The following is an 11,658-nucleotide window of genomic DNA, read 5'->3' as shown; positions in this document are numbered from 1 at the left end:
CTGTGTGTATGTCTAAAATTAGGCCAAGATGAAGTAAGTATTGCAGCATGACCATGCCCCATGGGGGAGAGGATGTGCTTTCTTCTTCACCTTCTGCTTCTCTCTGGCAAGTTCACATGGCTTCTGGCAAATTAAAAAATAAACAAGAAAAAAGAAGTAGCTCTACTTTATAATAATTATCAAGGATTCAAGTAGAGTTGTGATGCAGAGTAAATATATATTAGGGGCCAGCCCCATAGTACCATGGTTAAGCGTAGTGCATTGGAAGCTGGATCCTACATGATCAACCACAATTTAAGTTCTAGCCTTGGAGACTTGGAAAACACATCATGCACATGCCCTCTGGCAATTATGTGTGTGTGTGTGTGTGTGTGTATTTTTTTAAAGTGTATCAAGGACTGGTAGGTGGCATGGTGGTTAGGGGCTCTGGACTCCCACATGGCCAACTGTGGTTCAAGTCCTGGACCTGGTGGCTTGCTTTCTTGCTTTGTCCCTCTCTGGTCAAATTAAAAGAAAAAAATAATAAATAAATAAAGTTAAATAAACTTTAAAAAAAAATCTTATTTAACTTTATTTATTCATTTATTTAAATTTGACCAGGGAGGGACAGAGTGAGCATGCGAGTGAGCGAGAGAGAGGGAAAGTGAGAAAGCAAGCCCCCAAGTCTGGGACTTGAACCACAGTCAGTCATGTGGGAGTCCAGTGCCCTTAACCACCACACCATCTGCTTTCTCTCTGTCAATAAAATAATTCTTTAAATAAATAAATAAATAAAGTATATCACAAGGTTGTTCTGAGAAGGTGACTCAGAGCTCATTTGAAGAGACTCACGGGTACTTTTCTCTCCAAGTTTTAGGCCAACTGAAAAATAAGACAAAAAAAGTAACAGAATCAAAATTCATAGCACTTTAATTACTGACAAAGTGTAGGTGAGAAGCTGGAGCTAGTGTAAGGGCGAAGAGACAGACTGTGAACTGTCATGTGGTTTGTGTGATGGACGTAACAGCTTCCGTCCCAAATGCTCTCATGCATGTGACGTTGATATTCCCATCGAGTGTCCTTCCCTTTGAATCTGGGTGGGCCTGGAACTCTGGTGGAAGCGAGGCTATACAACTCTGAAACTTGGCCATAGACGACCGGACAGTGTCTCCTGGCTCCTCGAGACTCTTCCTCTTAGCACACAGCCACTCGTGAAGGAGCCCAGGCAGCCCGTGGAGAGGCCCACATGGAGAAGGACCTTGCTCCAACTCAGGCCTGCATGGGCTCCTGCACAGAGAGTGGAACTTGCCTGCCGGGAAACGGAGCCATTTTGTAAGTGACTGCTTCAACCTTCTATTCTCCTATCAGGTTACCCCATGAAATGCCTCACGGAGCCAAGATGAGCTGTTTCTAGTGAGCTCTACCCAGATTGCACATTTGTGAGTAAGTTAATGACTTAAAAAATATTTATTTCATTTTATTTATTTATTTATTATTCTTATTCTTTAATTTGGCTGAAAAGAAACAGGGAGAATGAGGAAGCAAGCCACCAGGTCCAGGGCTTGCACCACAGTCAGCCCCATGGGAGTCCAGTGCCTTAGCCACCATGCTACCTGCCAGCTCCTAATGACTTTTTTTTTTTAGAGTTTTTTTTAGAGAGATTTTTGCCATAAGGCACATGCAGTCTACAGAGAGCGACAGACAGAGGGAGAGAAATCACCGTTCCCCAGGGGGATGGCTACACTGCAGTCCCTTTTCCTTCATTCTTTTGGGATTTGAGGCATGCATGCACACACGCCCAGCATGAGTTTTTTGTTTTTTGGGTTTTTTTTACTTATTTAATTTTATTTATTCAGGTATTTTAATTTCACCAGAGAGAGACAGAGAGAGAGAGAGGGAAAGTGAGAAAACAAGTCACCAGGTCCCGGACTCAAACCATGGTCAGCCATGTAGGTGCCTTAACCACCTTGCCACCTGCTGGCCCTGCAGTGCATTTTAAGCTCCTGGGTCTGGGACTTGAATGTTAGTCAACTTCATGAGAGTCCAGCAACGTAACCATTATGCCATTACTGACCCCACTAATGACTTATTTTTAAACCACTAAATTTGGATGTGTGTATATATTAATAATTCATATGCTAATTTTCCCAGTCTAGACCGGTTGAACAATCTATCTTAGGGAAAGCTTGGGTATGTAAAACAGATACACTCCTACGTCTATTTCAAAAGGGGAAAAGAAAAAAAATCTAAATACCCTGGTTTTTTTTTTTCTTCTTCTTTTTAGAGAGATTTTTGCTATAGGGGGCATGTAATCGCCAGAGGGACAGAAATAGAAAGCAAGAAATCACTCCCCCTCTCCCAGGGGGAATGGCCATGCTGCAGTCCCTTCTCTTCCATTCTCCTCCTGAGATTCTGGACATGCACACACACATGCCTGGCACGAGTTCCAAGCCACTGGGTTTGAGACTGGAACTATGGTTAACTATGTGGGAGTCCAGCAATGTAACCATTATGCCATCTGCTGGTCACAGTTTTCTGGGTTACTTTCTTTCTTTAAGACAGGGTTTGACCTTTTTTCTCAGCTAGAGCCATAGGCAGTTACCGCCATACTTGGCTCTTTTTTGGACAGGGCCTTGTTCTGTTACCCTGTCCAGCCTGGAGCTCATGATCCTCCTTCTTCAGTCTCCTGAATAGCTGGGATTACAAGGCAGGCACCAGTGTTCCTCTTTAAATTCTGTTTTTCTTTTATTGTCTGACCCGGGGGGACAGTCGAACAGGTTTCCTGAGGGAAGGAGTGAGAGCCGGGACAAGCGGCGCAGTGTTACAACACAGAGACGACACAGTGTCTTCAGGGTCATCCATTTATTGTGGGCAGCACGGTACAGCATGGAGACGACACAGTGTCACAGCTCTTCAGGGTCATCCGGAGACAATGTGGTGTTACAACTCTTCAGGGTCTTCCGGGTCGTCTATCGTCTGGCGATTGTGGGCCAGGGATCGTGGTTATATACATGTTGGTGGGCCGTGATTGGTTGTAAAAGGTGGGTTATGATTGGTTGTTGTTGGACCAATCATGAGGTGCCAGATATACAAATCTGAGGGATTCTAGTGGCCAATCAGTATGGTTTTGAAGGTGAGGTTTTTGAAGGGAAGCCAATCATGGCTTTTGGCATTGTGTAATTGTTTGCTTTCTGAGAAACCGGCAATATTCATTCGCTGGTGCGCAGTCTCCCACATTTTATAGAGGTTTTTGCCTCAGGGCATGTGTGCTTGCCACACCGCATTCCCTTCTCCATTCTCCTCCCGGATCTTGGGTACACGTCCACATGCATGGGGTGTGAGTTTCAAGCCACTGAATCTGGGACTCAAACTGCTGTTGGTCATGCAGGAGTCTAGGGGACATAGCCCCTATGCCATCTGCTGGCTCGCCTGGCTAAAGATTTTTTTAATTTAATTTTATTTATTATCATAATCTTTATATTACATTGAATCACATATATCTTTACAGTGTATTACGTTTCTTTTTCCAGCATGATTACCATGCATATCAGTCAAGACAAAGACATTACTATCCACATCATCATCATCAAATAGCTTTTCATCATTTTTTCAGATTATTATTTATTCTCATTATTTTTTAAAGCATTCAATCACTATATATCAATCATTTGGCTTGTATAAAGAATTTACCTAACATAAACTACTTCTCAGACCAGAGCAGTTGAGAATACTGTACATGCTATCATCAACAGGTAATAAGCCGTTTCTGTGTCCCACTGTCATGCCTCTCTATTTGTTCTCTTGCTATTCTACTCTATACTCTTCCCTTCTCCCCCTGCACTGTCTTCAGCATCCATAACTATTTTCACCGCTTTTATGCCCTCCAATATTTCAATCTCTACCATAAAGTGTGGATAGTTGGTCCCTGGCTAAAATTTTATTGTGGCCATTTGAGCTGGGTTATTGGTATCTTGTTATTTGAAGCCCGTGAAGTATTTAACATTATCACCTTGAGGCCATCCTCATCCATTAATAGTAGTGAAAGACGGGGCCGGCAGGTGGTGTGGTGGTTAGTGCCGCTGGACTCCCACATGGCCAACCACTGTTTGAGTCCTGGACCTGGTGGCTTGCTTTCTCACTTTCCTCTCTCTCGCTCTGTCCCTCTGATCAAATAATAAATAAAGAGCTTAAAAAAAATTGTTTAACAGTACGGAAAGTAAAAAGTGTAGCCAAGAAAACAGTCTGGGGTACGCAGTGCTTAAGGTAGGAGAGGAGGACGCCCCCAAGGAAAACCGAGCAGTTTCTGAGGACGGTGGTCAGACCTGGAGTGGGGAGTGGGCGGAGGAGAAAGCTGGGAGTGGAGAGCCTTCTTGGAGGGAGCAGGGAGCAGGGAGCGTGTCCCACGCTCACCACCAGGACCTCCGGCGAGCCTGTCCGCCCCCCGCCCGGGCCGGCCCCATTTATAGGACCCAGTCCCGGCCACCAACCTGTGGTGGTGTTTGTGCCTAGAACCGCCCGCCATGCCCGCCGACCTCAGCGGCACATGGAACCTGCTCAGCAGCGACAACTTCGAGGGTTACATGCTGGCCCTAGGTAAGGCGGGGAGCCCGCGCCCGCAGCGGCGGTGGAGGGAGCTGGGCGCAGTGGGCGCAGCGCGACTTGCGGCGGGCGAAGGCGGCCAGTTCTGGCCTGTCCGTCCCGGGCCCGCTGGTCAATCTTCCCGCCCGCCGCCTGTCATTAGCTCCTCTGACCATCCGTCCATCCATCTTCCTGTCCCCTCATCCCCGTCATCTACTGGTCGCCTCCCCTCCTCCTGTTCTTCGTCTCCCGCCCGTCCACTTCGCGCCCGCTCACCAGCTGTCCCCAGGCCTCCCAGCCCGCTCGTCCGGCTTCCCAGCGTGTCGGTCTCCCTGCCTGCGCGTCCCCAGGCCCTCAGGGCCGCCGTCGGCGGGCGCATCCTCGTTCGCCTCTACCAACCCTTGTCCCACTGCGGACTTCCAAGGCGGTGGCGCTGGCAGCTCCAGTCACTTCGAGGGACCCTGGAAGGCGGGACTAGGGTCCAGGACGGAGAGGAGGACCCGGGGGTTCAGCACAGGGCCCTCGCAGGGAGAGCCCCCCACACCGCAGCCCGCAAAGCCCGGGAGGTGTCGGGCCGCAGCCCTGCGAGTGCTCTGGCGCCGGCTGGGGTGTGGGAACCTGGTACAGGTCCTTAGGCGCTTTCTGACTTCCCCTTTCCGGGAGGCTAGAGGGCAGAAAGGAACCCAGACCTCTGAGATGCTGCGAGCAGCCCCCAACCCTTCCCAGAGCCTGGAGGGGCGACGCGGTGCGCTCTCCTCTCCGGAGGTGGGCCGCCGCAGCATTACAGATTAGCTACAGAACCCTACTGCCCCAGCCCCCCTCAGAGCTCAGGGAACAGCCTGGTCTGCAGGCCCTGGGGAGGACAGGGCGCGTGGGAAAAACAAGGTGGCAGCCAGGGCGCAGGGCAGAGGGTGGGTGGGGGAGCAGGGGCGAAAGCGGGTGTCCTAGTTTCCCAAAGAGCCTCTTGAATTTGTTCCAGGCGTAGTGTGGCCCCCTCCTTGGGTCCTTGTGCACTGATGCCCTTTGTCCTGCCCTTAGTCGCATTCTTCAGATTCGGGGGCTTGAGCACCTGCTATGTGCCAACCATTTTCACCTACATGACACCTTTGCTGGACGTGTTTGACAGCCCAGGGTGACTGGAGGGGTATGGGAGCTCAGGTGCTGCTTTGGTTCTGCCTCCTCATGAGCTGACACTGGGCCTCTCAGTCTCCCCATCCCTAAACTGAGTGTGTATATTCACCAACCACTGGCATTTGCATTTTTTTAAGAGAGATTTTTGCTATAGGGTATGTATGCTTGCCAAGAAGACTGAGAGAGGCAGAGAAACAGCAAGAAATCACCCAACCCCCCCAGAGAGGATAGCCACACCACAATCCCTTCTCCTCCATTATTCTCCTGGGATCTTGGGCACGTACACACACAAGCCTGGCATGAGTTTAAGCCGCTGGGTCCGGGACTTGAACCGCCGTCGACTACACGGGAGTCCAGTGACATAGCCATTACACTAACTGCTGGTCCCTGGCACTTGATTTTTTTAAAAAAAGAATTATTTATTCAATTTTATTTATTATCTTTTTTTTTTTTTTTTTTTTGACCAGAGAGACAGCACAGGAAAGTAAGGAAGCAAACCATCATATCATGTCCAGGACTCAAACTGTAGTTGACCATGTGGGAGTCCAGTGCCTTAACCACCATGCCGCTTGCTGACCCTAGCATTTGATATTTTAAGAAGTTAGGACAGTGTAGGACTAGCAGATGGCATAATGGTTACATTGCTGGACTCCCATCTAGTCGACTGCAGTTAGAGTCTTGGACCCAGCAACTTAAAATTTATATATGGGCCTGTGTGTGTGCCCAAGATCCAGAAAGGAGAGTGGAGGAGAAGGGATTGTGGCATGGCCATCCTCCCTGGTAGATGATTTCTCACTCTGTCTCTTTGTCTCTCCGGTGAGGCACATAACATATGCTGTAGTAAAAAAATTTCTCTAAAAAAAAAAATAGGGCAAATGACATTTGTAGATTTCATGGGCACAAAAAGCAGAACCTTTAAGTTTAAAAGGCAATTATGGGGGACCAGCAGTTAGTGTACTGGCTGGGCGTGGACTCCCATGTAGTTGACCGCAGTTCGAGTCCCGGACCTGGTGGCTTAAACTCACGCCAGGCGCGTGTGCATGCATGCCCAAGATCCCGAGAGGAGAATGGAGGAGAAGGGATTGCAGCATAGCCATCCTCCCAGGCGGTGATTTCTTGCTTTCTCTCTGTGTTTTTGTGGGGGCACAGCGCCCCTACAGAAAAAACCCCAAAAAAAAAAAAAAAAAAAAAGTGATTATGGGGACCAGCAGATAGCTTAATGGTATGTCACTGGGACTTCTACATAGTCGACCATTGTTTGAGTCCCGGGCCCAGGGGGTTAAAATTCATACCAGGCACAAATGCATATGTACCCAAAATCCCAGGAGTTGGAGGAAAAGGGATTGCATAGTTGACTGTGGTTAGAGTCCCAGACCTGGCAGCTTAAAATTCATGCTGTGTGTGTGTGCATGTGTGCCCAAGATCCCTAGAGGAGACTGGAGGACAAGAGATTGTGGCGTGGCCAGCCCCCCGGGGGTGATTTTACACTTTCTGTCTCTCTGGTAAACGTATGCACCCTATAGCAAAAATCTCTCTTAAAAAAAAAAAAAACAAGAAAATTATTTTCTGAGAACACAGCAACTCTCTTTTAGCTTTAGATCTTTTTTTTTTTTTAATTGAGATTTTTGCTATAGGACACATGCTCTCGCTGGAGAGACAGAGAGACAGAAAGTGAGAAATCACACCCACCCTCTGGAGGGGGGAGGAATGGACATGTTGCAATCCCTTCCTCTCCACTCTCTTGGGAATTGGGGCAAGTACACACAAATGTTCAGTGTGAGTTTCAGGCCCCTGGGTCTTGGACTTGAACCACAGTTGGCCACATGGGAGTCCAGCACTTCAACCACTACACTACCTGTTGGCCCTAGATCTTGTTTTTTAAGGTATGAAGTGGTTAAGTCATACTTATAGCAACAGAATGACTACTGAATTATACTATAATATTAAAGTGTATCTTAAAAATTAAGCTAACCCTTGGGGAACTGGATGGTGGTGCAGCGGTAAAATATGACACTTTGCAAGGCTCACCCACACAGGAACGTTCTAGGTTCTTGTTCCAGAGCATTCCCTGATTATGCTGAGCACACATAGTCTGGGGGTGGATCAGTGTCAAGACCCTGTTGGGAATGTTGTTTCTCTCTCTCTCTCATGGAAGAAACAAATAAACTTTTTTGGGGGGAGTGGGGGCGATTTTCACTATAGGGCATGTGCGCTCGCCAGACAGACAGAGACATAGAGACAGAAAGCGAGAAATCACCCCCCAGGTGGGATGGTCATGCCACAATCCCTTCTCCTCCATTCTCCTCTCAGGATCTTGGGCACGCACACACACGTGCCCAGCGTGAATTTAAGCCACTGGGTCCGGGAATCGAACCACGGTCGACTACGTGGGAGTCCAGCAACATAGCCATTACGCTAACTGCTGGTCTCAAAACAAACTTTTAAAGAAGAATGAAGCTCGGGACCAGCAGTTGGCGTAATGGCTTTGTTGCTGAACTCCCATGTAGTTGACCACAGTTCGCGTCCCAGACCCGGTGCACACTGGGTGTGTGTGCACGTGTGCCCAAGATCCCGAGAGGAGAATGGAGGAGAAGGGATTGCGGCGTCGCCATCCCCCAAGGGGGTGATTTATCGCTTTCTGTCTGTCTCTGTCTTTCTGGCAAGCACATGCACCCTGTAGCAAAAACCTCTCCAAAAAATAAAGAAATAAAAAAGAAAGAAAGAAAGAAGAATGAAGCTAACAATCCTGGATATCACTGATTTAGTTGAATGTATAATTGTTTATATAGTTATGCTTTTTCATACACATAAAAACATCATGAGCTAATCATGAACTATACTACTTTGGCCTTTAAACTGGGTGGCCTAGGGAAATAACGAATTATGGCTTTTTTTGTTTTTGGTTTTTGTTTTTTTTTTCCAGTTTTCTATAGGGCACGCTGCTTGCTGAGACAGAGAGAGGGAAAGTGAGAAAACACCCCCAAGGCAGATAGCGACATCGCAATCCCTTCTGCTCTGTTCTTCCCTCAGGATTTTGGGCACACATGCACATGCACCCAGCATATTTTTCAAGCCACCGTGTCAAGAATTGAACTGTGTGGTTGGCCACGTGGGATCTAGCAGCCTTAACCACCACCTGCTGGCATAATGGCCTGTTCATTAAAAGTAGAAAGGAGGGGACCAGCAGATAGCATAACGGTGCATCACTGGACTCCCATGTAGTCAACTGCAGTTGAGTCTCAGACCCTGTGGCTTAAAACTCATGCCAGGCACATGTCTGTGTGTGCCCAAAATTCCAAGAGGAGAATGGAGAAGGGATTACAGTGTGGCCATCCTCCCTGGGGAGGCGGGTGATTTCAGCTTTCTGTCTCTGTCTCTCCAGTGAGTGCATGTGACCTACACTAAAAACCTTAAAAAAAATAAGTTAGGGGCTGGCAAGTGGCATGGTAGTTAAGGGCACTGGACTACAATTCGAGTCCCACACCTGGCAGCTTGCTTTTTTGCTTTCCCTCTCTCTCTCTCTCTCTCTCTCTCTCTCTCTCTCTTACTCTGTCCTTTTCTGGTCAAATTAAAATTAATTAGGAAACCAGCAGTTAGCATAATGGCTATGTCGCTGGACTCCCACGTAGTCGACCGCGGTTCGCATCCCGGACCCGGTGGCTTAAAACTCACGCCGGGCGCGTGTGCGTGCGTGCCCAAGATCCCGAGAGGAGAATGGAGGAGAAGGGATTGCGGCGTGACCATCCTCCCTGGGGGGTGATTTCTCGCTTTCTGTCTCTATGTCTCTCTCTGTCTGGCGAGCGCACGTGCCCTATCCAAAAAAATCTCTCCAAAAAAAAAAAAAATTAAAATTAATTAATTAATTAATTTAAGAACAGTAGAAGTGAGGTGTCTATTAGCAGTGATGCCAAGGTCCAAATAAGTTATAAGAGACCATCACCAACATATCTTGTGATGTGCCCCTGCTGGCATCTCTTTGAGGACAGAAAATTACTCCTTTTGGGGCCAGCAGGTGGTGTAGTGGTTAAGGCATTGGATTCCCACATGGCTGATTGTAGTTCCAGTCATGGACCCAGTGGCTTAAAAATCACAACAAATAAATAGATACATTAAAAAAATACATATTTAAGGAGAGGGGGAATATTACTCCCTTTTTTGGCCAGGGGGTGTTTTTCTCTCTCTCTCTTTCTCTCTAGTGAGCACATGAGCCCTATAGCAAACTAACTAACTGACTAAATAAACAAACAAAAAATAGGGCCAGCCTCATGGCCTAGTGGTTAAGGAAGCTAGACCCCACATGGCCAACTGAGCCGTTCACTTGGGCACGTGTGCATGCATACCCAAACTCCTAAGAGGAAGGAGAGATGGAGGAGAAGGGTGGCCGTGTGACCGTACCCCATGGAGGGTGCTTTCTTATTTTCTTTCTCTGTTTCTCTGTCTTTCTCTGGGTGAGCACAAATGCCATGTGGGAGTGTCCAGCATCTTAACCACCATGCCACCTGCTGGCCCGGGAGTCCAGTGCTTTTAACCGCCACACCACCTGCCGGCCCCAGCCTGGCTTGAGTTTTAAGCCTCTGGATCCAGGTACTCAAACTGCGGTTGACTACATGAGAGTCCAGCAATGAAACCATTACACCATCTGCTGGTCCAGGATAACTTTCTCTATGTATCCAATTTTGGCAGAAAACAACATTGAAGTTGTAAAGAAATACTAGCAATCAATTGTAATGATTTTGAAAACAACCACCAAATTCTTAACTTTTATACCTCCAGTGAATGTCCAGTTGGATTTGTTGTTGTTGTTGTTGTTTTTAAGGTATTGACTTTGCCACTCGTAAAATAGCCAACTTGCTGAAGCCACAGAAAGTGATTGAGCAAAATGGGGATTCTTTTACCATCCACACATACAGTAGCCTAAGAAACTACCTTGTTAAATTTAAAATTGGAGAAGAATTTGATGAAGATAACAAAGGCCTGGATAACAGAAAATGCAAGGTAAAAATTAAAGTAATAGCATAGGCTTTTAATTTTGCAAGTTTAACTTAGCATTCTCCTTAGTAAGACTTGAAGACCCTGCCAAAGCACAGAGCATTTTGTCTCTTCCCTCGCACAGAGTTTGGTTATCTGGGAAAACGACAAACTCACCTGTGTGCAGAAAGGAGAAAAGAAGAACAGAGGATGGACCCACTGGATCGAAGGAGACAAACTGTACCTGGTACCTGCCACATTCTTTTTCTTTATGAGAAAGAGGGAGGGAAGGAGAGAAGAGAGAAAGATGGAGAGAGGTTTTTTGTTTTTTTAGAGAGGTTTTGGGTTTTCGGATTTTTGTTTGTTTGTTTTTTGCTATGGGGCTCGTGCACTCATCAGACAGAGATAGAAAGTGAGAAATCACCCCCTGGGAGGGATGCCATGCTGCACTCCCTTCTCCTCCATTCTCTGCTCGGGATCTTGGGCACACACGTGCATGTGCCCGGCATGAGTTTTCAGTCTCCAGGTCCAGGACTCCAACCTCAGTTGACCATGTGGGAGTCCAGTGACAGTAACCCTCATGCCATCTGCTGATCCTAAAGGGGAGTTTTTTTTGTTTTTTTTTTTAAGAATTATTGTTGGGACCAGCAGGTGGCATGGTGGTTAAAGCGCTGGACACTCCCACATGGCTGACCATGGTTCAATGCCTGGACCTGGTGGCTTGCTTTCTCACTTTCCATCTCTTTCTCTCTCTCTCTCTCTCTCTCTCTCTCTCTCTCTCTCTCTCTCTCTCTCTCTCTCTCTCTCTCTCTCTCTCTCTCTCTCACTCTGTCCCTCTCTGGTCAATCTAAAATAAATGAATGAATAAATAAATATTAAAAAAAGAATTATTGTTATGTAATTAATTAATTTTTAACTTGACTAGAGAGGGACAGAGTGAGAGAGAGAGAGAGAGAGAAAGAGATGGAAAGTGAGAAAGCAAGCCGCCAGGTCCAGGGCCCT

General features: G+C 47.2%; 1 protein-coding gene across 2 annotated transcripts in view; it reads left to right on the top strand.

Moving 5' to 3' along the window:
- RBP7 (retinol binding protein 7) overlaps positions 1 to 11,658 on the top strand; it is a 29,497-nt gene that overhangs the window by 13,729 nt on the left and 4,110 nt on the right. Inside the window, exons 2-5 of one of the 2 annotated variants that reach the window (XM_006145359.3) lie at positions 1,348 to 1,422; positions 4,489 to 4,572; positions 10,505 to 10,683; positions 10,802 to 10,903. In XM_006145359.3, the coding sequence (XP_006145421.1) occupies positions 4,500 to 4,572; positions 10,505 to 10,683; positions 10,802 to 10,903 (354 nt within the window). In that variant the 5' untranslated portion in view covers positions 1,348 to 1,422; positions 4,489 to 4,499. Of the gene's footprint in view, positions 1 to 1,347; positions 1,423 to 4,251; positions 4,573 to 10,504; positions 10,684 to 10,801; positions 10,904 to 11,658 lie in introns of those variants that run through there. The other variant, XM_014586579.2, reaches the window with a different exon arrangement.

This window comes from Tupaia chinensis, unplaced genomic scaffold, assembly GCF_000334495.1.
Source record: "Tupaia chinensis unplaced genomic scaffold, TupChi_1.0 Scaffold000146_1, whole genome shotgun sequence".
Taxonomy (NCBI): domain Eukaryota; kingdom Metazoa; phylum Chordata; class Mammalia; order Scandentia; family Tupaiidae; genus Tupaia; species Tupaia belangeri.
Note: the sequence above shows the minus strand (reverse complement) of the source record. Positions and strands in the feature narration are given on the sequence as shown.